This window comes from Cinclus cinclus, chromosome 7 (assembly GCF_963662255.1).
Source record: "Cinclus cinclus chromosome 7, bCinCin1.1, whole genome shotgun sequence".
Classification (NCBI taxonomy): Eukaryota; Metazoa; Chordata; class Aves; order Passeriformes; family Cinclidae; genus Cinclus; species Cinclus cinclus.
The window spans coordinates 19216337-19241809 of record NC_085052.1 but is presented as its reverse complement, the minus strand read 5'-3'; the positions used below and the strand labels follow the sequence as shown (position 1 = coordinate 19241809).

Here is a 25473-nt window from a genome sequence, read left to right as displayed (position 1 = left end):
TGGCCCTCAATTTTAGAACAAATCAAATTAAAAGAGACAGACTTAAGGAAAAGTGTTTGAAAGCCACTCTAAGAGCACCAAGACCTTACCCAACCCTACTGATTCAGTCTATTTAGACCCGAGGCTCCAGCTTTTGATTCATTTCAGGATCTTTGCCCCGAATACTTCACAACAAAGTAGAAAGCAAAAGGACATAGCTTAATCCTATTTCCTTACAGCCTTAGTGAGAGGCTCAGAAACAACCTTAGGATCACAGTACTCAGAAGACCTCCTGTTCTGCTTTCAGACTGTTGCAAGCATGACCGTTCCACTGTGGTAGATGCTACTTATTGAAAACTGGGCCCTTGTGATCACCAGCTAATGTAGCTTGTGGCACATCACAGGGCAGGAACTCGTTTGCAAGGGGGATGAAAGACAGCTCCCACATTGCTGGTGCTTCTCCAAGATAGCATTTAGTTTGAAATCGAGTGAGTCAGGGAAACCATCTTTCCCCACAGTTCAAAGTCCGGACACCTGCTGGCACCTGGGGAGTTCAGTTCCAGCCATTTCCAGCAGTGAATGAACTTGGGATCAGCTCCAGCAATGGAGACGGCTCTCTGCCTGCTGAGCAGATGTCTGGAGACACAGCCTGTCATGAAAGGGCCTCGGAAGAAGAGCATTCCAAGCCAGCAGGGCAGTGGCGGGGAACTGGTCTCTGTTGCTAAAACTGATCTAGCCCCTGGAGCAGCTGCAAACCTTGGCCTGAAATTGGAGCCTGTACATGGGGACAAAGAATATAAAAGGGAGGATGAGCTTCTCCCCTCCCCCTACCTTCATCACGTTTCCTCTTCTCGCCATTCGACCGAGGAATCCCCAGGATCCCGTTAATGGAGTAAGAGCCCACTGGATCATTGGAGGCACTGGAGACAGGAGGGGATGCTGTGCTGGGCACTGGACGAAAGGAAAAGGGAAAAAGGGCCATCAGGAAAGCAGCACAGCAGTCAGGGATCCCCAGCAGAAAGCTATGCATGCCACCAGTCTAATAGGAAGACCTGGGCACTAAGCAGATTCCCAGTCCCTCATGCTGAAGGACTTACTCTACTGTATCCCAGCAAAGCTGCATCCCAGCTTTGCTTGTCCACTTCTGTACTGTAGCTTCACAGTCTTCCAGTACAGGGCCATTGATAACAAGTAAGTGTATTCCATCAAGAAACTAAATGTTGTTTCATCCCAGCTCAGAGAAGGCTTTCAAGGTAATCGAGTGAAATGCTGCATAGGCCACATTCTCTAGTGACTTCACAGTCCATCCATATTTTACCAGATCATTTCCTCTCAGCATTTTTTCACCAGGACTGCACATGTTCTGTCTTAGGCAAACTAGCCTCTTACACGCCCACCCAAAACACTTACTGGAAAATTACCTTCTTAACACAGATTAGAAGCACTTCAGTGCTGGACTAATAAATGCAGCTCCCTACTGGAGTGACTGGGTGATACATGCTACCATCCAGATTAATGAAAATCTAGTGCTTAATTTTTGTACTGACCAGTATCAATAGGCAGAATGCTCTGGCCACTTGGCTCTCCAAGATTGCTCATGAATTTCCAATGTATCAAAAGTGACAAGTTATCCAGGTTAGAAATTATCCCTTCATGATAATCAGGCCTTTAGAAGACAGAACAAGTAGACCTGTAGGTATGCATCCAGAAGGCATACCTATTTTGTCCCAGTGTGTCCCAGTAATGGAGAGAATATCCCAGTTCTCTTACAGGCCACTATTCATCATTCAGCTCATAAAGCACTGATCTGATGCAATCAATACGTCCAACAGAAACCTTTCAGGATGAAGCAGAACCTTTCAACACTCCAGTATAGACCCACACTTCCTAGTACATCCCAGAGCAATGAGAGAGTCCACCAGAAGCACTCACAATCACTATCCCAACGCAGCCATTGCATTCCCTGGACATTGCACTGCTGTTCCAAGAGCAGTACTGTTCCATTGCACTACTGTATCTGCCAGCTCCATCTGTTGTGATCAGTGATTGCCAGTCCAGTAAACAAGTCCATATTAAAAGGGCATCCAGAAATGCTCTTCCATATTGGCTTATTGTACACCTGAATACACTTCGTGTACAGGATAATATTTATCAACTCTGTCCCATGTAGATGGCCATTTTCTGATAAATCCTTGTGTAGCAGCAAAGTCTCAATAACCAACAGAATCTAGCAAAGTCATAGGTCACAAAGAAGCCACTGTACTTCACAGTATCCCAGAATACTGCATGTTTTTCCTGTTCTAGTTTGTCATTAGATACAGCTGTGCTAGCAAGAGCAGACATATCCTCCACACAGCCCACAGATTAAAAGGTATCTCATCACACATCTAGCACAGTACTTTTAAACTAGAGGCAACTGGTCACTTTATTACGGCCTCCATCTTCTGTTCACCTCAACAAACCAGCAAAACATCTCCCCCAGGGGAAAAACGAAAACAAAAACATTTTTCTCAGTGAAATACTCCCATGGGATGGGTGACTACAAAGCTAGAACAATGAAGAACTTAGTTGTGAGGCAGCTGGAATATTTTACCCATGTTTGTGTATTACTAGCACTAAGAAATGGACCAATTCCAGCGAAGAGAGAGAAGAAAAAGTGGTAGGGGGGAAAAAGAGAGTCAGAATAAAGACAAGAGAAAAGTGAAGACTGACACTTAGGACAGCAGTAAATACTTCTCTATACAGAGAGGAAGGAGACACCATGAACGTGAAATGGACGTTAAGGCAGAATCACTTGGGCAAACCCCTGCTTTGGGCTAGTTTCTCTGTGATTCACTTTTCTGCAATGCAACAGGGGAGATGAAGAATACAAAACTCCCATTTCCATGGAGGCTTTCTTCCCCCCACCCCTCCTCCAATTTGTTCTGCTTAGCATCTGCTTGTCAGACTTTGTTCCCTCAACTAAGCTTCATCCCCATTTCCACTTGACCTGTCACCACCCCTCATGCCAGTCTACTTACCAATAGTATGTCCTGGTGCAGTCACACCTGTCCCACTCCCGTCTGGTGTTGGGTGAAAAGGTTGCTGAACTTTGGTTCTGATGATCCTGGAAAAGAGTGAAACACATTCAGAACTCAAATGCATCTTCTCTGTGCCTTCACAGACCCACAGTCCAGCTATCAGAATCTGAAGTCTTGATCTGAGCTCTGGGTGCAGCAGCTTCATTTGCCTTGTGGTCCTGATTCTACTGCTTTAATAGTCCAGCTCTCAGAGAATCATCGTACTTCTGCTCTGTTGTCTTTATCCCAAACTTGGGTGTTTGCTGTGTAAGGATGGTGTTCAGTGAGCAAGCTAGGATCTTCTGTGTGTTAAAAGCTACATTTTCATTTATGATCTGATCTGTGAGCATAATCACATTGCAGTCTTTGCAGCTAATAGAGACTGCTGAATTTACAAATGGTATAGCTTTAATTTTGTTGTCTACCTGAAAAATACCCTTCTGACTGGTTAAATGCTTTGTACTGTGGAAGGCTTGCCCAAAGCCCTTGCCCTTCATAAATGAGGTGAAAGCTGAAGGCATTTGTAGGGAGTGGTGATGGGATATAGATCACCAGGGGAAAAAAAGGTCCATCAAACAGGGCAAAAATTGGTGTTTGTCAGGTGGTGAATGAACACAGCGTGGGAACTCAAAAAGACATCACAAAGCTTATAACGTAGCTCAGAATGACAATAAACTGAACTGTAATTGTCAGTGCTCTCTTTCTTGTTACATGAAATCTTTCACCTCTAGGTCACTGGTTTAAATCCAGCTGAGGTCAGTGGTGAAAGAAAATCACTAGTACCTAGTACCTGACTGGCAAGGTCCCCGACTACTGGCAGATATTGGGTATCTGTGAGCTGGCAACAGCTCTTCCACCAAGGAACTCAGTAAATAAGCCATGACCTCGACAGGCCATGGAAACCAACTTCCCTTCTGAGATTAGAACAAGTCTCTCCTCTCTTCAGCCACTCCAGTTAGGGTGTTAGGGTGTAGGCTGCAAATTCTCATCAGCCTGAGCTTCTGGAACTCTTAGCCCTGCATTAGATTAGTTTTATTTTCTACCCAAAAATCTCTCCAGAAAGTGAAAGCAAATAGAAGATTCTTCCTGCCCACTTGAGAGCTTCCCTAAAAATTTGTTCTAAAGAATAAATTGGCAAAACTTCAAATAGCAAATGTGTGGCTAATGGGTGATGTGGCATGGATAGAGATAGGCAGAGACATTTTGAGGGCAATTTTTTAAAACCACAACTTCTGAGAGTGAAGCCTTCCTAGGAAAAGAAAGAGAACATCTCACCTCAGCATGTTAGAAAACTCTGCTACATGCTTGATAAGGCCTGACCAGTAGCTGGAGTGCCTGGGACATTGCTGGAGACAGAGAATGTCAAGGTTCTTAGCTGAGGATGGAGATCCAGATCCTCACTCCATATAGATCAGTGGTGCCAAATGCCCTAATCTACAGTTGCTGAGAACCTATACAAAAAGTGTCTGAAGGCCTCAGGGCCAGATTCTGAGGTCATACAATTTGTACTAGGTGAAGAGCTGATCTGAAAAGTGTGCTACAGCAAATAATACAACTTTTTTTCTTCTTTTCTGTTTTTTTCTTTTTTCCCCCTCTTGTCTCACATTCCCCCTAAAACCCCCTGAAGTGCCACTCTGGTTGTGTGAGTTTATTGATTTCCCCCAGCCCAGAGAAACAGAAAAAGGGGATGGGGTGCAGGCAAAGGGATGGAAATAGAAAGCTATAAATTATTTGTGACAGGAAAGCAATAGTGCCAGAGTGCTGAGCACAAGTCCCGTGTCACTATTAGATTCCTTTTAGCCTGATGACACTGTAAAAGAGGTTAAGTGTCTGATGGAATCGTACACCTTGGGGGCAGGGGCAGTCCAGGAGCAGAACAAGCCACACAGAGCGGGTATATCAATTCTCCACGCCAATAATATTCCCCTCATTGATCGCAACACAAAGTTCAAAAATCTCATTATAGCTAGGCAGTCCTGGAACTTTTTTAAAATCAATAGAGTGATATAATATATGTATACTTTGTATAAATGTTTCTATCCATCCATCTATCCATCTATCCAAAATCTGCCTGAGGGTGTCTAAGTTAACCTACACATTATACTGTGTTATGTTCTATTGTAATGTAGCAGAGTGAATGGATTAGAAGATTTCCCCTGAAGCCTTATATGACATATTATAAAATGTCCTGTTAGCACTGAGGTGACATCAGACTGTTCCATTCATACTGAGATATGACATCATATTTACCATTTGTACTGGGACATGGCACCAGACAGCTCAGCTTCTACTGAGGGGAGCCATAAGATGAGTCTAATTATACTGAGATGGCAGATCAGGCTGTGCTGAATCATGCTGCATGAAAATTGCAAAGTTTCAAAAACCCATTTAGAGTAAAAACAGCCTGTGAAACGCTGCAGGTATAAAATGCCTGTCCATAATATTCCAAAACCCAGGCAGGGGATGAAGAGGAAGATTCAATTTCCTTCCCCATTCAGTTTGAGGTCTCTTGGCTGAGAACACCAGTTAGTACCAGTTGTGACTGTGTTTACTGAGATGCGTCCATTAGGAACTGGAATGAGACTCACCAGCTCATTGCACCAAGTAGCTGTCAGCTGGTAATGATTTTCGGTCACTACCAAGCAGGGCCAGATTTCTGCTAGTGACCCAGAGGTGAAGGGCTCTGTTCAAAAACATTCCCTTCCTAAGAATGAAACTGGTTTTATGTCAAAAGAAAGCGTCCAGAAACTGTGAGCAGAGGGGAGCAGTTCTGGTTGTGCAGCCTCCAGTGGCTTGGATCAAATAATTTTTGGCATCAAATGCACAGTGAACCTAATGAGGTATCTGGTAGAACATATTTTCTATGGCTAAAAGAAGAGGCAGGTCTTGATAAGACTCTCCCCAGCAGTGTTCCTTTGCCCTAAAGTCATGACTTAAGTCAGTGTTTTAAGGAAAGAGGGGAAATTTCAGGATCCTAATGCTCAGTACAGAAGACAGCAGTGCATCCCCCTGGGTCGATTCACTTAGGGACAGTGATAAACAGCAGAACAGCTGGGCAGCACTGCTGCTGCTTCGGGAGGCTTCAAGTGAGTCTGTCCTACACAAGACCACCTAATGAAACAGCAGATGAAAGATGAACAGAGCTGACCTGGTCCTATAGCAACAAATGCAGCATAATAATGCTGTCTTTAAACTTCAATGTTGCTGAAAGCTTTTCACCCTTACCAGGGATTGGAATACACACTAAGCCAGCTCTGCTGCCTCAAATCTAGGATTTCTGGATTACTGCTGTATAAGAGGCTGCAAAACCTCGACCACCTCTTGCTGTCTTTGATGGCTTGTTCTTGCCTTCAGACACTGGAGAAAGACAAGTCTAGCACATTACATCCTCAGCCCTTCCCAGAAGCAGAAGGGGCACAAGTTCTGGCCCACCAGTTAGCAGTGCTGATTTCTTGAGATAAACACCAATATTTTCAAACATCTTTTTTTCAAGAAAAATGGACCCTTTGGACTAAATTCATCCCTGCTCAAATTCCACCACAACCAGTGACTCCAATAACAGCATTTGCATTTAATTAGGAACATAAACTGGTACTCATTGTAAATTCCCATTTTTCATTTTCCAGTGGGAGATTTTTGCACAAGTTGACTACTTTGAGTTTTGGATAATATAAACAGATTTAATACATAACCTTCTGAAGTTTCAACAACAGGACATTTATAGATCTTTGATTGCAGTAAAGCAACTGAACTTCATTTCACAATCTGAATTTAATATGCAATATTATGTTAAGTGATGGCATATAATGTCATTACAGTAAATAGTATCATACTGTGAATTATACATCCATTCTGGAATTCATGAGTTGCCATAGTTGGCTTGTAGTAACTCCTTCTATTCTTAATATTGCATACAGCACCAGCTGAAACCAACTGCTTATTTCCAAATGCCTTTGACTTTCTTAAATGTTCAACATTAGATCATGGATTTCCAATATTTGATTTCTATTTCATTATTTTTGTCAGTTTTAATGGAATTCCTTTTCCTGATTCTGGATACAGATGGACAGACAAAAATCTAGTTTTACAATTGTAACAAGCTCTAATCAAGAGGCGTAACAAGAAATAATAGAAGTTAAAATTCGCTAAGCCAGAGTGTTTTCTGAGAAGAATTTTCACTCCTTGTAGATAAGTAAGTAGAAAATCACTTCTAAAATTGTCCAGAAATTACTTGCTAAAAGAACAACAGATCACAGAAAACTCACTTTGCTTCTCTGACATTTCTATCCAGGCTGTCTTACAGCCTAACATACTCTGTGGTTTCTTCTCTCTTACTATGGCTGGCAGAGTATTTTGACAGTATCTCTAATAAAAAAAAAAATTTCTAAAAAAATACTAGGGCTGATCAGATGGAGATAAAGTAGGACTGAATAATCTGGAGTCACAATCTAGCAAATATTTTAATCCTGGAAGAACAGAGTGAAGTTGAATTGACGGAAAGATTAGTGTGTCCTGCTGCCTCAAGAAGACCCTGACAGATTCCAGAAAGCATTGCTATCCTCACTTTGATCATATTCCTTTGTCGTGGATTATTTTTGAGAGGGGAAGGATGCACTCAGCAGAGCACCTAACTCCTTGTAATTGTTTTGGAGTATTCATATTTTAAATGCTCCATATTAGAAGCACATTACAAGACCCCAGGGTGTGCATTACTTGGCAATTAAAGCAGTTCTTGGAAGGCTAACATTGTGAAGCTTCAGCCTTTTCTCTGCGCCGTGTCCAGGGGAGGCTGTGATGGCCAAGGCACACACACCCTGCTGTGCTGCACCGTTTAATTAGTGCCGGGCTGTGCCTGCGCTGCGCACAAGGCAGCGTGCGGGGCACACGGGGCTGGCCTGAGCCACACGATCAAGCCTTCTCTCTATCAGATGGCTTCCTACAATAGGGCTTGTGATCATCCCAGTGATGCTGGCAAAGAGGGACAACATGGGATGAGAAGAGGCAGCTGTGGGGTCTTTGGTGAAAGCCCCCGTGGAGTCAACAATATCCCACCTGTGCTGCAGAGGCACAAAGAGCTCTGAACGCGGCTTCGGTTCAAAGAAGAGACGGTCTTATGTTTCTGTGCATAGGTTGAAACACAGCTGAATTCACGGTTGAGCAAAAGAAGGGGGAGGGAAAGTCTTGTTTGCACAAAGTTCGAAATGGAAAGCAAGCTTTGTAACATGGTGAGGAAAAACAGCCAAGGGATTTGGGGGTGAAGGAAGGGAAATAGAAAGTCTTATAGTTAGAGCCTAATCCGATTTAGGGAAGGGCTTCAGTTCTTGCTCTGTCATGGACCTCTCTCATCAAGAGTTTGGACAAATGGCATTTCTCTCTGTGCTCTGTTTCCTGCCTGAAGTGTGAAGATAGGAGCATTGCCGTGCCACCTGGGGCACAGTGAGGACAGCTGGAAGGAGGAGTGAAGGGCTCAGACTTTCTAATAAACAAGGACCAAGTAAGTGCTTCAGCGAGCTGTAGCACAGTATTGGCTTCGTTCTCCTGCTTGAAGCAGAAGTGACATGTACCCTGCTGACAGTGGCTGTATGTGAAGGGAAATGGGCAAGGCAACAGGAATTGTATTTCAGCCACACAGGCTTTGGTGGTGGTGTTTGAATTTGCACCAGCAGATGTAATTGGGAATATCGGAGCTGCAGTTGCTACATAAAAGCCACAACATAATTTCCCATACAAAGTAGGGTGGGAGCAGTAGAAGCTACGGATCTCAAAATCTGCTGGAACACTTAGAACCCTCAGAAAAACAGCTGACATTGGCAGGAACAGCTTCCTTGCTAGCTGGCCTGGGGCTCTGGCACTCCCTGCCAAAACAGCAGAATGCCTTCAAACCCTGCCATAATCAGGGGCCACAAGCAATATTCACACATTCAAACTTGCTTCTGTCATGAAAAATGCATTTTCTTCTCCCTACCTTTTGGAAAAGGAGAGAGGAGTGATCATGTACTATGTTAGTATGTATGCACAAGTATGATAGATTAATTACACTGATTTAGATTAGTAGTCCTAAAAGGTGCATGAAGAGGGATTATCTGTTTTCTCAAAGTTTCCAAATAGATGAGAGGTCAAAATGGAGATACCTTATGTATCTTGATACACAATACCAGCCCTCTCTGAGGTGAATTGACTCTGTATCTGCTGTTAATCTGTGTAGGTCCATCAATTTCACTGGGGCTAGACTAACATCATGCCTTCAGACACGAGGAAAAAAGTGTCACTTTGTTCCAGGTTAGCCTGCTCACTGTGAACATGAGAGAAAGCCCAATCCTGCCCATTTCTCTCACTGCATTTCTTGACTGCACTCTAAGAAGACGCACGATTCACAGCATCAGTTTTACTATCTGAAGGGCTTAGAGAGGAGCTAGGATTTTTTTTGTTGTTTTAAATCAGTGACCCATGATGACACCATATGGTTTTATTTCATTTAATTTGAGCAGAGCATTAACGTTCAGCTTCTAGCAGATCCCTACCCATTCCAGTTCTGCTGTGCTATGTGGTACAGGTGCAGACATAAGGAAGAGTTGTAGAAGGAAGAAAGGGGAAGATGTCTGCCTTCTGAGAGTAGATGTGCCAGGCAGGAGTCTGGCCTGCCACCTCATTCTGCTGAGCAGTAACATGCAGCTTCATGCCCCTGGCACTGATGATTGACAGTGGTCAGCCCCACATGTATAGGTTGCCTAGCCTGACCTCCTTGAATGAATTGTTGCATGAGGCTCTAAGAACCATTTGCCCACCTGTGAAACAGGTGTGCTTGAAGCTGTGTTATGCAAAGCTGTGGCTACAGAGCCATCAGGACCCAGGCTGGCTGGCTTAAAGGCAGCTAAAGTATGTCTACATGAACTGCACTCAAGCAATGACTGCAGCATAGAAATGTCCTCAGGCCAGTGTTTCTACTTTCATTACACTCAGTTCATGTCTGGAAGGCTTTCTTCCAGGCATTCATTAGGAGCCAAACATTTAGAAGATATCATACAGTTGCCAAAATATTGTAAGCAAACTCGATCCTGGGTTTTTGACATCCTGGTTTTAAGGTGAATTAAGGAGATCTTAAACGACAAAAAGAGTTCTAGTGGTCTTGGATGTAGAAACACAGGTCTGGGAGGAACCACCTGGGTCATCAAGTCCGAATTTTAATACCATAGGCAACCATGAGGCAGACATTCAACTCAGAGCATCCATCAAAGTATCCATCAAAGCACATACAGATCTATCTTTTCCCTTCAACAAATTCATAATCTCTGCAGCAGAAGGCCAAAAGCTATAAAACCAACAAGCTACAGGAAGAGAACAGGAGAAAAGCATCACTAGGAGCTGAAGTCTTTTTCACTAGCAAGACATTTCTGCCATAAAAATTTTGACCTCTTAGGAATTAAGAATTGTTTTCTGATTACCCCCTACACTGCAATGATGTGCATTTCAGAGTGTCATCTTCTGTTATCTCTAGAGTGTCTGGCTTGAGTGCTGCCAGCAGTGTTGCTGCAGCAGCATGGAGCTGGCATAGGGCACAGCCCCACAAGCTGCCAGCACACAGTGACTGCTGCACAGCACAGGCTGGAGCTGTCACAACAGCGGCTGTGCCAGCAGGTGAGTTAAGAAGACCTACAGAAACACACGGGCTTGCCAAGGTTAAATATCTTAATCTGGAGTATGGGAACTTTTAATTGAAAGCTTTGCTTTGAGCCCATTTCCAGTTATTAAAATTCAGGAGTCTGTGCTGAATTCCTTGTGGACATTCATTTTGATTAACAGAAGACATGTGTGTACTAGGAAGGGAGTCTTGAACTGGGAGGAATCAGATAAATGTAGATAACATTCTCAGCCCTCTTGCAAGTTATGCCATACCTGGTATTTTGTATAAAGCCTCAGATCTTGAAGATAAACAATTAGTTCAGCTTTCATTTAATACCAAGGTATTTCTGGGTTTCATAACTTCAAGGACCAGGTGGAAGTGGGACCTGGCTGCCTCCCAAGGGGCCAGAACCAGAGGCAAAGGGAAAAAAAAATTCTTATTTACTGCATTGTGAATTTTATACCAGTCTCTTCATTTTGGAGGGTATTGACTCAGGACTTTTAAACTTTTGGTTTTGGCAGCACTGTGTATTATCTCTGTGTCCTGCAGAGTGCTGCACTGCAGCAACTGCTTGCTTGTCTTGGATAAGTAAATGTTTCCCTTTACAGGGGTGTCATTTTGTGTGCCTCCCTTACACTCATCAGAACTGGGGAAAATTTTCACAGTGAACCTTTTATTTTTGCCAGAAGATATTTGCCAAAAAAAAATCCCAAAAACAAAAGCAGTGCTGAGGATGTGTCTATTTAATCTAATGTTATTTTTACCTCAGCTTTAAAGAAATCAACAAAATTTTAAGAAGAATGTAAGTCTTATTAGAATGGGAAAAGTGTGGGTTTTCCCTTTTAAATTACCTTTTTCAGGTGAATTTGTGACTATGCTAAAAATAAAAATAATATGTTTTGATTATATTGAAAAAGCAGGTTCCAACTACACTAAAATGTAGAATTCTAATAAAGTTCTGATTGAAAAGCACATAGAAAATATTCACAGAGAATCAGAATCTTTCCCTTCCTGTTCTGGTCCTTGTTCTTGGGATAACTTATTCCTTGCTTGATCATGTCACCCAAAGCAGTTAAGCACAAGTGAGCACTTCAGGGTGCGGGTGCTACATGGACTCCCAGCATCACGTTGGTGCCTGTCAGTGTAGAAGATTGTCTAGTTTTCATATTTATAGGACAAAGCCAGTTTTATATAGTGAAAAGACAAGTATGTAACCAGTCTGTTTGGCTCATGTAAGTCACTGTCAGGTCCAGTGTTTAGAGATACAAGCTTTATGTTTATGTGTCCATATTGTGTTGGCAAATGCATTAGCTTTTGTTTCTTGGTATGTTTTAATGCACCACACAGCCAGCATATTTTTTTATCTTTACCTATAGGTTTGTATTTATAACTGTGGCTACATGGAATTAGACATTTGGGTCACATATTATATGTTCAGGCTGCATGAAGAATTAATAAATATTTTCCAACCATTTCAAGTTTTAACAGAGTTTTATGGGAAAATATTCAGATGTGTGTCTTGTGACCATCATCAACTATCTATAGGGATGTTTTTGTACAGCACTTATTACAAATCACAAGTTACAAATCATTACAAATTACAAGTCACAATCACCTAGCATTAGTCTTTAACAAGGCTATAACATCTATGATGTAATAGCTAACACATCTGAATACTGATCCATAATTTATGTGGAACCTCTTAATTGTGTAGGTTTGTGAATGCAGAACTGCTCTATTCTTAAAAAACATATCTGGCTTCCAACTGATTAACTGCAGAACTGAGGGTTTCTGTGAGCCTTCACCAACCTATTATATCCATCTTTTTCTGTTACAGTGGCTGGTAGAGTACCCTGAGCCTCTGGGTCCCCTTTTCCTGGCTCCTAGATAAGTACAGTCTCTGTCCATAGAGTTAGCAGATTAAGGCTCTGCAAAATAATTTTAATTAACTGAATGTGTGAAATTAAAGTGGTCTAGTTAAACTGCATTACACCTCTGACTCCCTTGTTTAGAATTAAGGCAGCTTTAATTTAGTTTAGCTTAATTCACTTTGGAAATGAAGTGAACTAAATTCAATTTAGGACACTCAAATTTTGAATGAGCACCTGAACAATGTTTTAATGCTTTTAACCAATGTACTTGCAAAGTTAATTCAGATTAATTTTCCTGTTTGCCCCTGTGTAAACAAGCCTGTTTTCTATTCCCTCTCAGTGAAACCTTCTCAGCTGAGGCTCCTTCAACAACTCCAAATTGACAACCAACCTCCCAAGAGGAGCAGTTTAAATGATCCTCCCACATGCACAAGTGTTTCCTTATCCCTACATCCCCGTGCAGGCAACTTTTCTCCCAGTGAGCTTTAGTGATCTCTAAGACTGATTTGTCTAGAGCTTGACTTGCTGAACCAGGCACTAGCTGGGGTAAACACAGAAGAGATACAGCAGTTGTTTAGCACTGTCTGAAGACCTGAGTTATAAATATTATATTATACAAATTTTGCAGTTTAGGATTTTGCAGTGGAATACAAAATTGCAAATTACGATGTATAATTTCTGCAAATCATGATATTCTAGAGAATTTTAGTGATTTTATTCTGTTCCATTATTTCAAAACATGGTCCCCTTAATCTGAAGTAAATACATGTTCTCCTAATGAATCAGAATGCTTCCAGCTGTAAATCGGCATGTATTGGATTTTTTTAATCTAACTTCAGTTCAACAAGATCAGATGCAATCAGGATTCACAGACAGAGGAATAGAGGGACGTAGGCAACGGTATTTAAAAAACTATACTCAGTTTATATTTTTTCTTGAATGTATTGCAGTCTGAGAAGACAGAAGGTAGGAAGTAGCATAAGGTGAATCAAAAATTCTATCATGTCAGTTTTAAAATGCAAAATCAATCATGAACAAAATCACATTAGAAGTAAGACAGAAGCATATTTTAATGCAAGAATATTAGTATTTTTAGAGCATCATTATGGAAATTTCAGAATTTTCATTACCTTACTTAATTTTAAAACACATTGTGTATTTGGTCAAAAGATACCTTGGAAAGGAAATGCTGTTAAATATCTTTATCACAATGCAAAAAAGCCCTTGAAAAATTGCCTTTTGGAAATTGCCTTCTGAGAAAGCAGCTGCCCTAAGATTTTGCTAAAATGTCAACCAGACACAAAAAATAAAAATTAAAAAAAAAAAAAATTCCAAAAAGAAAGCCACTTAAATATCCCAAGCCAGCCACTACTACTTGATTAGATGGTTAGGCAATATTTTCTGTGCTGTTTTTTATGGAGTTATTGCATATTAATAGTGTTGTTTGATGGCTACAGCAGTCTCAGATCTTTGAGTGGTAGAAAATTAGCATGGTTTCACTGAAACAGCCACAGTATAATGCAATAAGGAGACAGTCTTATATATTAATATGCTTGTGCAGAATGTACTTCAGTGTATGTGGGCATCCATTTATGTGCAGCTAGCTAAGCTGTAAGCTGTAATTTTACTTTACTGTAAGTAAAATCTAGGCTTGCAGAAGCAGTGGTTTCAGTGTGGCTGTGCTGCTCTACAGGGCTGTACTGATGTATCAGTGTGTGTGTGTGTGTGTGCTTGTGGGTTTGTACACACAGGCCACTGCAGGTCTGTCTGTCTGTCTGCAGGTGTGCTCCTACTTGTGTGTGTGATCTGGCTGTGCTGCTTTCTGAATATCAATGAGCTTAGTAAAAGCATGTATGTATTTGTATCTGTGTGTGCATCTATCTGCATATGGATGGGCTTGTATGGTGTCTCTAGATCCATTTCTTTGTGTGGTTTGTGTGTCCCTCCTGTGAGATGGATGCCTTCTTGAGGCCTGATCTTGGTCACTGTGAGTGCTTTCATTCCCACACAAGGCACCATCATTCAGCAGCAAAAACACAAACTGGGCACCAGGAGACCTGGATCCCTGTTGATGAGCTCTGTGAGTGAGCAGTCTTTTAATTCATTCTGTGCCTCAGTTTCCCCTCCCAGCCTTTTTTTAAAGGCTCTATCTAGTTCAGTCAAGATACCGAGTCCTGAGAGGACCTTCTGATGCTCTGCTGCTGCCTCCCAGTAACATTCATCCCTGCATGTACCTGCCTTTGTATGTTCATGTTTGGGGTGTCCATCTGTGTACTTTGTGGCTGGCTATTTGTAGTTTTTATCTCCCCCATGTAAAAACAGAGCAGGGGAAGATGGAAAGGAAGGAGTTATTAAATGCCAAACGGATATGCAATAAATCCCATTGATTTTACAAACTCCAGCTTGTCTTCAATCTCTTTCCATTCTTTATCCTGGGGGCATTGCAACAAAACCCTATTTTAAATACCTTTTCTTTCCCTTCCCCCTTCCCCCTCCTCTCACTCCCAAAAAAGTGTCAATATTTTATTTGGATTTTTAACTTCACTCCATAACAGTTGTTTGACCTCCTGACTCATGTGAGTCACATAAATTCTGGGACTTTATTCAGGAGCCATGTTCCTTCTATTGAATAAGCAATTTGGGAGGGTGAATTAATGACTTGTGCTGTTGCTGGAAAGTCCCTGAAGAAATATTAAAATTGCTTGCAGACCAAATCAATACTCACTGAACACCCAGCATGAGGACCTGGGCTTTTTTAATGGCTACAAGCAGCAGCACTGGGTAGAGGAAGGGGAATTCCTGTACACACAACGCACGCAGGCACACACAACCAACAGCAGCCTTCCCCCAGCCTCCCTGGCTGTTTCAATAACAGCAGATTCTTGTGCACACAACCTGCTACGAGTTGCTGCCTGCTGTGCCAGGGAAAGGACTTACAGTCCCATTCCCCCATCTCCCTCCCAAGAAGATCATGCAGGATTTGCAAAAGCTGGCTGTTTGGGCTGTGTGTTAAGCGCTTGGGTTAGCATGGTCTGGCACAATCTACGAGGCACAAGGAAGGATGATTGGCTGTGCCATTAATGAGCCTGTTCTATGTGTCACTTTGCTTTTTTCCTCTCTAAAGAGGAAAGACATGAGTGCTGTTCTAGGTTTGGGGGTGCTTTTATGGTTTGGGAAGAGGATCTGGCTGTGTTGCAGAGAAATGTCTATGAGATGGTTCTGTGGCTTTGGGTGCTGAACAGTATTTTCATCTGTCCATGGTGTGAATTTGTTTTGTTTGTGATATTCTGTAACATTTTCTTTCTTGGCTTGTGTTTTGGTGAGGCTTGAATGTCATGCACCCCTTCTTGTGTTAAGAATGCCTGCGTGAAGCTTTTGGTCATTGAGCAGGTGTCACTTCACTAGACCAGTCCATTTCAAGGCTGTGGGTGCAATCCTGAATGGCTCTGAGTGCCTTGGGAGTCCACCAGCCTCACTAGGACATGAATGTGCTCAGTTGTGCTGCTCAACAAGGCTTTTACTATTTGCTGCTCACTAGACTGACAACTGCCCGATTTTGCCCATACCCTAAGACCCCTCTGGCAAGGGTAGGTTTTGTTACCGGAGTTTTCAAGTCTCCTTTGAGAATGTGGTCCCATGTTTTGGTGTTTTGCCCTGTGGTCGTGAATGGCTGTTTTGTATTCGCTTGTTGGGCAGCTGTTATTGTGTATTAACACCAGGCTGGGTGTGCTTTGTATGACCACATGTCTGTCTCATTGATTCCATCAGTATTATTTTGTAATTGTGTGATTGAGTTAGTGTGCATTTCAGGGCTCCTGTGTATTGAATAATGATGTCAGCGATTGGGTTGTTTGACTGGGTAATGGCCTCTTTTCTGTGTTGTAAGTGAATGTGTCCTTCTCCTGTTTCCCTATCTCAGCTGGGGCAGGATCATTTACACTAGGTGATTCCTTAAGATGCTCACATGCACTAAAAGAATTTCCCTTTGGCTCACAAGCTCTCCCTGCCCACTGGACATGCTGAAGGTACATCTCTCATGTGTGTGTGACATGTGGGGTGCCAGGTCTGACTGGTTCTCAGCTGCATGCTTCAAGGTGTGTGTGTGTCTGCTGGCATACTCAGGGATTTGCTAAGACCTTTCAGTTATGTTTTTGGATAAGGTTCTTCACAATTACATGCAAGACGATTCTGTGCAGTTTCAAATAAGATTTGACTGAGTCTTGTGAAAGGCTCTATAAATTACTACATGTCTTCTGTGAAGTGCACGCTTGCCTTTGCAAGGGTCTTCTTGTATGACTTTCTACACTAATGCATAGAAGGGCATCTGTGTCAGTTAACAGATGCCTTTGATCTGTGTGTGACTGACTAGCAACGTTCCCAGATCTGAACTGACCTGGGTCTCTCCTATATGTAAGAAAGAATGGGATTTTGTGTCAGCAGCATTTAGCAGTAAATATATGTGTTAAGAATTTTTTAATGTACAATGAATCTCTGGGTTTGTGCAATGGCTTATGACTTGTACGGGTATTGTGCAGTAATACTTTAAGACAGTGTGGCCACATTTGGTCCCTTGGAAATGAACAAGAGGGTTCAGTTATTTTTCAGCTGATGATTATGTGTCATTGGTGCATGAATTTATTTGCTCTGTGCAGGCAATATGTCTGGCATTAGGCCTGCTCTGTCCTTCCTCAGCCATCAGGATTCAGCCCAGCAGCAGTCACATCCAGACAAAGTCTATGAAAAAGACTGTGAAAGATCCAGAAAACTTCCAGAGAGAGTTGTCACTTGTACCCTCTCATCAAAATATCTCATCAGGGAAAGATCTATGACCTCTCTCAGTCAGGCCATCTATATGGCTGAGATTTAGCAAGCCAGTGAATTTAGCTTATATTTTTCAGTGAGCTTGCTAACAGGTAACTGCTTTCTCATCCTTGCATTAGCTCAAGCCTTGTTACTTCTCTTGCTCCCTTGTTTGTGCTTTCACACTATTTCCCCCACTTTCTCCTCTGTATTCTGGCCTGAATTTGACCTTGAACAGATTACATGATCCTTAGCCCGCCCACTGCTTTACCAGATCCCACCCCTCTCACTGGGGTAGCAGCATCAGGGTAATAGGGAGAAGGGAAAAAAATGAGGGAGTGAGGAAGGGAGAGAGGGAAGGAAAGAGGGAGAGAGACCTGTTTGAAAAATAATTGGAGGCTGTTAAACAGAGGAGCCCAGCATATCACTCTAGTAATGGAAATAAATTCCATTGTATTTGCATTTTAATTTTCCACATAAACAAAGGCCCGGAGTGAGCTGGCTTCGCCAGAATCACCGGCCAGAATTTAATTAGAAATGAAAAGTTTATAGGGTCCTCTTTAATGCGATTAATGCACAGTTAACATTTATCACATACATATGCTGGAATCGCCTTTTTTAAGCAACCACCGGCCATGAAATGAATTTCTTTTCAACTTTTTTAGCATGCGTGAGGAAGGCTGTCTCTGGTGAGGCGGTCCAGTGAGCACACTCCTGACAGCTTGGTAAACTGCAGCCCACAGAGGCTTAGTAGCCCCCATCCTCACTGAGGAAAGTTCAAGGTGGCTTAGAGGGAAGCATGGTCTAGTGGTTAAAGCCTGAGGTTGGGAGTCAGGGGATCTGGGTTGTATTCCCAACTCTGCCACATGCTCACTGCATGACTGACTTGCTCTCAGCGTCTGTTTCTCTGGGTGTTAAAAATAAAAGAGAAATCAGCTAAAAGAAGATATCTCAGCCCCAGACCCCTCGGTGTCTCAGTCTCTCCAGCAACTTGCCCAGCCCTGTTGTATGGGATCTGGATTGTATCCTGTGCTGACCTCTCAGCTCATCTCCCTGTGCTTGTACATTCCTATTCCAGCTGCAGGGACAGAGGAACATCCACAGAGCTTGCCTGATGTGAGAGGCTGGGCCTCCAGGAGGGACTTCTTTACAGTGCCCCAGCTGCCTGTGCATTCATATGCATCTCACATGGGCATGGGTTCCTATGGATCTCACATTGCTTCTGTGACAAAGAGCATGAGCCAGGAGTGGAACAAACTCTGCCTTTGCAGTGTGGGAGCCCCAGCAGCCCTGCCATGAGGACATGTATTCGCTGCTGAGACAGCTTCATGTTTCTTAAGGAGATCCTTACATGCTGGTTTGGTCCAAAAAAATACTAAGAACAACTTGTGAGATACTGGGTCTGTCAAGCCTGAACTTCAGATACTAACATAAACCTGCTCAGGAGCAGCAATCAGGCCTCCTTATGGAAGGGGTAATTATGCCTCTGTCACCCTGAGGGGCCCTGAGAGATTGCCCTGAAGTGCTTATAAAAACCTTGAGTTTGTCTGCACATGAATGCAAGGGAAAGCAAGTGTGAATCAAGAAAAATTATCAATATCCTTTCCTTGCAGAGCACAATTATGAGCTAAAAGGCCAAAGGTGAACACCTCCCCTGTTAATCTGTGCCCTTGCCAGAGCCAGGAGGGTATCAGACTTGTCACCTCCCTGCCTCCTCATGAGTCCCAGAGGGGACCGTGGTCCCTTCCTTATGCTGTCTTCCCTGCTCTGGCTGTGTGACAGACGGGCTACAGCCCCCCTCTACTCCTGCACTTCCTTTCCAGCCTTGCAGACAAGCCGAGTAAATAAACCAGGCCCATGGACACAGAGTGTTAGCGTGTTAGGGACACAGCAGGGGAAGGAGGAACATGAAACCTCTATTGATCCCTTGAGGAATGATGTCCCTTCCTTATCTTATCAGATTCTCTTCACTCTTCAATTATAGTCTGTTGAAATTGGCCTCTTAACCCAAACAAGATAACCTGCGTAATGAGGAAAAGACTGCAAGGGGAGGGGAGAGGAGAGAAGGGCAGAGTCCAGTGCATTAAACTAAGCTAAAATTAGAAATATCTCCTTTAGTGCAATCTCCTCTGCCCCCGCTATCCCCAGGTATCCTCTTCTTGTATCATGTATCAGGTGAACTACCACACATCCACTCCCTGATAAATTTATCACGCCATATACACCCCTCACTCCCTTGGTCACACTTGGTACCCACAACAGGCGCATGTCCCCACATTTGTGCATGACATTTTCTTGTATATATGTATTTGCCCTGCCATACACCTTTTGTGTTCACATATCTCAGCGGATGCTGATTTGTCATACACACTCTTGCACACATTTGTGTTACTGATGCTGCCCATCTCACCCAGATATGTTTTCTCAACACATTGGTGGTGGTTTCCTCAGCTGCCAAAGCACCTTATCCCCACATCTGCCCAAAAGAACTGCTCCCATATGAGCACTGTTAGGGCTCCCCCCTGCATCTGCTTACAGCCATAGTTCATCAATGCATTTACAAGGCTCTCTGGCCATTGGGAAGCAGTGGCACAGAATCCTGTGCAGAGTTCTACCTATTGCTGTGCCTTTGCTCACCGCTGTGACTCCCTGCATGTAACTGCAGAATTGTGACATTGTTTCCATGGATAAGACTATTCTTAGTTCTCACACAGACCGGTAATACCTACTTGATAAAAGTCTATACTCCCAGCTGGACATGTTGCCCTAGTGATATCCCCATGCTCCTCCTTGTACACATGTCGTGGGGTATAGGGCATGTCTCGCCCAAATATCCATTACAGAGAAGATTGTCTGGTGGAACAATAGAGACTCAAAGGTTTATCTGCACAAATGCACCCAAGTTTCCATGCTCAAATTACTTCACTGTGCACAGGGTGTTCCTGGAGCATATTCAAGGGGTGCAGAAAGTGCTTTCATTTTGGAAGGTGGTGCTCTGAACAGTGCTAAAGCTTCATTTACAGGGCTGGCATCCTCCACATGCGTGCATGCTTCAAAAGACTGTGTTCCCCAGGATCACTTTATCCCTTGTCTTTCACTGTGCCAGGGGCATTTCCTTGTATACACATCCACTTAAAATGGGCCACACTCCCTTCCATTTCATGTCTCCCTGTGCCACCATCTCTCCCAGTTGTGTCTGTGGGGCATAGGTATGCCATAGGCATGTATTTTTCTTTAAATATTTGTAGGTCACAAAAACTCATGTAAACTGCAGAGGGGGTTTAGAATCACAGCACTCATCTTTTTACAAATTTGTATGTGCAATCATACAAACTCGTCCATGCAGTTCTTCCCTGCTCTCCAGCCTGCAGCCCTCCCAAGAATCTGCATGCAGCCCGACCCACTTACTCTGTCCCCATCCTGTCTGCCTTCATGCTCACAGACCCTAAACTCAGGCACATGTGTAGCCTGAAATCGTTAAGGCCACATAAGGGAGTTGGATGCTAATAGTGAATGACTCGGCATCTTATTTGGACAGTGGCCCAAACTGCCTTCTGGAAAGCCACAGCAGGTCTGATTTTGACAGTATACAATTCAAATCTGCTTTAGCCTTTCACTCCATCCTTATCTCTTGCCCTTTTCTTATCCAACCCCACCCAACTGTGCTCTCTTCCTATTCTGGAAACTTCATATTGTGGCTCATGTGTCAAGAGTGAGCACTACAAACATTGTCTCTTTTAAACTCTAAATTTGCTTTTTGTTCCATAGAGAAAGGGAATCTGGACATTGCACGTTTTCCTCTCTGCCTCTGCTTGCACTGCCTTGGCATGCTTGTACGTACAGTATCCCTGAAATACACTTCCCCATGCGCTCGGTTTGCAAACATGATATCCTTTTCTCCAGAAATTTTATTCCTTCCTTTTCTCTTCTCTTTCTCTTATCACCTCCTCCATTCACACTGATTTTATAAATGAATATGTAGTTTTTGTGTATGTGTAGTCTATTTAAAAATGTTTAATTTTTCAAGTTCAGACATTTGTAGTTAACCAAGAAGTGGCCTAAATTTAGGCAAATATTAACAGCAGGCCCTATTACTTAGCTACATTGTGCTGTGGTCTTTCTTTTTAGAGACAGATAAGCAAAACTTGTTCTTAAAAGAAGTTTTAGAGAAACATGAGTATATTGGAAGACAGTATTCCCTTTAAGAAGAGCCCAAATCTTAGTGCTCAAAGAATCTAGTGCAATTTTAAAGTGAGAGCTTGAAAGTGGGCAGTGGGGTAATGAGGTAGCTGTTGTATTTTGGCCCAACTTGAAACAAATGAGGATTGGTTTTGTGAATCAAAGGGCTGGGATATTAATCCTTCCTGACCAATGAAATGAGTGCTCTTTTTGTTGCCAGAACTATGCAAACTACCCTGGAACTAGAGGTGGTATGGGGCATCCTGTCTGACAGATACGTGAAGGTTTCTTTTGTGACTTTGTTGTCTGGTTGCAGTCTCTGCTTTTCCTCATGTAAATTAGCAAACAGACATCAGTCTGCCTTGCAAAACATGGGTATCACCCTTCTCAAATGAAATACAGTGATGGCCATTTTGAGCAGAGCTGATCACTAATCTTGAAGCAATTTGTCTTCCAAGCAGATGGCTATTTAACCCTTATGCCTTGGACCCATACAGAGAAAGAAGAATTCTTACCTTGGAAGGAGGAGGATCTGCTGAAAATGGAACTAAATTTAAGAATAGAAAATTTGCCCCCAGGAGAGAACAAGTATTAGAGGCAAACTTCATCCTACCTGTGTATGTGTGCATGTGTTAGGGAGTTGCTAGAAGCCTGGGGAACAATATGCTGTGCAGGTTTTAGAAATGCTACAGGTACTTCAGAGCTAGGGGATGACAAAAGAAAGAAATGTCCTCTTTCTGTTTTTCATAGAGGCAGAGACAAGCCACAAGAGACAGAATCTCCCTTCCTGAATTAACAGTGAGGTTTGAGTAAATGTTTCATATATAGCATTTTCTGGGAAGTGTATCTGTGTACTCACAGTCTGTTAGCTCAGGCTTTTGGCACATCACTCTTCCTCTTCTCTGTCAAAACTAGTACACACATAAATCCCAAGCCAGACAAAGGACAAAGGAATATCCTTCCCTGACTGCATAAAACTCCTGCATATGCTTCTTTTTGTGTACCAGCATTTGTGTCACCATCTACGTGCCTGTTCAGAGACACGTGTTCTTTACCATATACCAATATGTAGTGTCCCACCAGCAAGCACATTTCACCAAAGATACCTGTCTGCCTTGCACTTAGAGTCCCTATATAAATGTCCTGTACAAAAAAATGCAGTATAGCTTGGCTTTTTTGTTCCCCATACCCACCTCTGGACACATCAACCTTTCAAATCTGCCTACTATACACTAATGTACCCCCTGCACTCCTTCTATACCATCACTCCTTCTCAATGTCTATATGGACAGACATATGTCTCAAACATTTCTTGCATATATCCTGTCATTCTTCATATCCCAACCACAGCTATTCCTCTCCTACGGCTCCAGGATTGAACTACTGTGTTGTCCATTTCCCAGTGACAAGGGGTCTAGTTACAGGGTTATTGATTAGTTTTCATGCAGACAGATGGATCTGCCTTTGGTCTCTCCACCAAAATCCACCTCTGTATGGGCTGATTGTCACTGCTCCAGGGATAGGATTTCACCAGGAGACCACCCTCCATGCAAACATCCTTCACCCAGGCCACGGATGGTAATAAATGGAGTCAGGCTGAGCCATAATAAAAGCAATTGAGTGGGTTACCTGTGCAGACATGAGATTTATACCTCCTCATATTTGATGTGATTGTTTTATTGAGTTCTCAGTGCAGTTAGGATGCCATTTATTTATTTATTTATATGCCTACTTATCATGGAAGAGGGGGGAGGCTCTTTCAGCCTAGCTGGTGTTCAGCCTCTGTCTTGTCAAATATGAGCCCACAGAAAAGGATTCTCTAGTTTTGCTCTGCTTTTAACCTAGACTTGTACTTGATGAGTGAGCCCTTCCCACATATCTCATTTTCTATGACAGACAAAGATGTTTGTTTCAGGACCCCTGAAACCTTGAGGACTGTCTGAATTATGAGCCTAGTGGAAGGTAAGGGGCTGGTGTAAACCAAGACATGTGTGCATACTGATTTTCTAAAAGCACCCTTGGAAGAAATTCCTATGTACTCTGTGCCTGTTTTGGACAATGGTTTGTGATCTATGCACAGAGCCTCTTTATACTATTGCAATAGAAACAGTAAGCACTGGCATTGCTTCTGACTCTGTGATCACATGTGAGCATTGAGAAATATTAGCAGGTGTAAATTGATTGGAAATGAATATTTGTAAGTGCACCCTGAGGAGTTTGGAAATCAAGTGATTTTCAGCTGGGTAGATAGCCATATAAGTGCTGCAAAATCAGCCCTCAGTTCCTGGCAATAGAGAAAATTGGAGGCTAGTGCTGAATATCAGTGTCTAGTATTTTATTGCAAACCTTACTGTGTTTTTTTGGGGTTTTCCAGCTCCTCTAGTCAAGTGGTAGCATGAGCATTTCAGTTCTCATTTAATAAAATATGTTGCCAGTGCTTGTGGGGGCTTGAAAAGGGAGCTGTCAGTTCTCAGTAGACTCAAAGTACTGCATTGTTAAGATGCTTTTAAAGTTGTTTAATAGGAGTCAGATATCCAAATCCCCTTTAAAATTTAGAGTAGAAAAGAGAAAACAATTGAAAACAAACTTACATTGTATTAGAAGTGCTCATGATTCTTATGCCAATTGCACAGTTTGAGCTCTGCCTTGGCACTTCTAATCAGTTGGGACTGATAAATATGGCAATGCAGCTATAAACTCCAATAGATTAATTTGGATTATGGTGGAAAAAATCCTCATTCCTGGTGGTCTCAGTTTTAAAAAAATAATAATTTGGGAGAAGAACTCAAACCTTTCTGATGCTTTCATGAGTAGTAATCATTGCTAGAGCCATCTACACACAGATGGGATTTCCTAAACCCACAGTGAGCTGCATGGCTGTCAGACCAATGGCAAATGCTTTTAGAAGTCTCTAGTTTTCCATTTACAGAGACCAACACCAAAAGTGTTGATCTCTAAATATTTTGCTGATTTTAAGTGGAGAGCCTAAATTCCATTTGAATTTCACCATGCCTTAATTAAGGTCAATGGAATCTAAGTGAAACTCAACCTTGTTCAACTGTTTTGAAGTCATATATTGTTATTCAAGTAATATGGGAATCTTTTTTTTTAATGGGCTTTGGGGTTAGAGATGGGAGTTTTTTGACATTTGATATATGTCTGAAAACATGACTTTGTTTTGTATGCACCATGCCATCATATCATAAAAGGTCCAGCTGGGCTGCTAGACCATTATCTGTCTCTTTAGCCAACACAAGATTATTTCTTACTGTATATTTCCTTGTTATTAATGCCACCGAGTTACATATATTCCAAGAAACCAGGAATTCCTATGGAATGCAATTCCACATTTTAATGTACCTCCCTATCAGGAGATACCTTCTGCTACTGTTTAAATGTTTCCTTTCTTATTTCCCTCCCTTCGTTCCTGCCTATACTGCTTTGTTTAAATGTGAATAATTCCTTCCTGTTGGAAGGACTGTGCCCTTTAGATCACTATATTGTTCTCACCCCTTCGTCATTTCTTGGCCAAGCCGCTTGTATTTTCTCCTCTTTTCTCCCAAAGTCAAATGAGTTTTTTTCACATAATACCGATTCTGGTAAGTGAGGTTTAGGTCCATAAGACTCACTCACCCAGCACAGAAGTACAGCTACCTCTATGGCAGAATGCAGCAATAATTCAGTAGTTGCAAAATCTTGAAAATACTTAATTTCCAGAAAAAGTCAAGCTTTTTATACATCCATAAAAAAGGAAGGGCTGGGATTTTTAGGCGATAAAGGGGCTGATACGGTTCTGAACTTCAAGGTTCACAGAACAGGGAGTTCAAAACTTCCCAGGCACAACCAATTCTACTTGCTGACTGGCTCTGTTGAGCTAATATCTCTGCAATATGAAAATAAGAAAAAATGCAGCTAGCTTATTGTATTTCCCCCCATCCAACCTTCCAATGGCCAGATAGGATGA

General features: G+C 42.4%; 1 protein-coding gene across 4 annotated transcripts in view; it reads right to left on the bottom strand.

Moving 5' to 3' along the window:
* The window catches only part of PAX2 (paired box 2), an 84892-nt gene that overhangs the window by 47769 nt on the left and 11650 nt on the right, over positions 1-25473 (bottom strand). For 2 of the 4 annotated variants that reach the window (XM_062496721.1, XM_062496722.1), the window contains exons 4-5: positions 3000-3085; positions 811-930 (exon numbers count right to left, since the gene is read on the bottom strand). In XM_062496721.1, coding sequence (XP_062352705.1) covers positions 811-930; positions 3000-3085 — 206 coding nt within the window. The remainder of the gene's footprint in view (positions 1-810; positions 931-2999; positions 3086-25473) is intronic. The other 2 variants (XM_062496723.1, XM_062496725.1) reach the window with 1 other exon arrangement.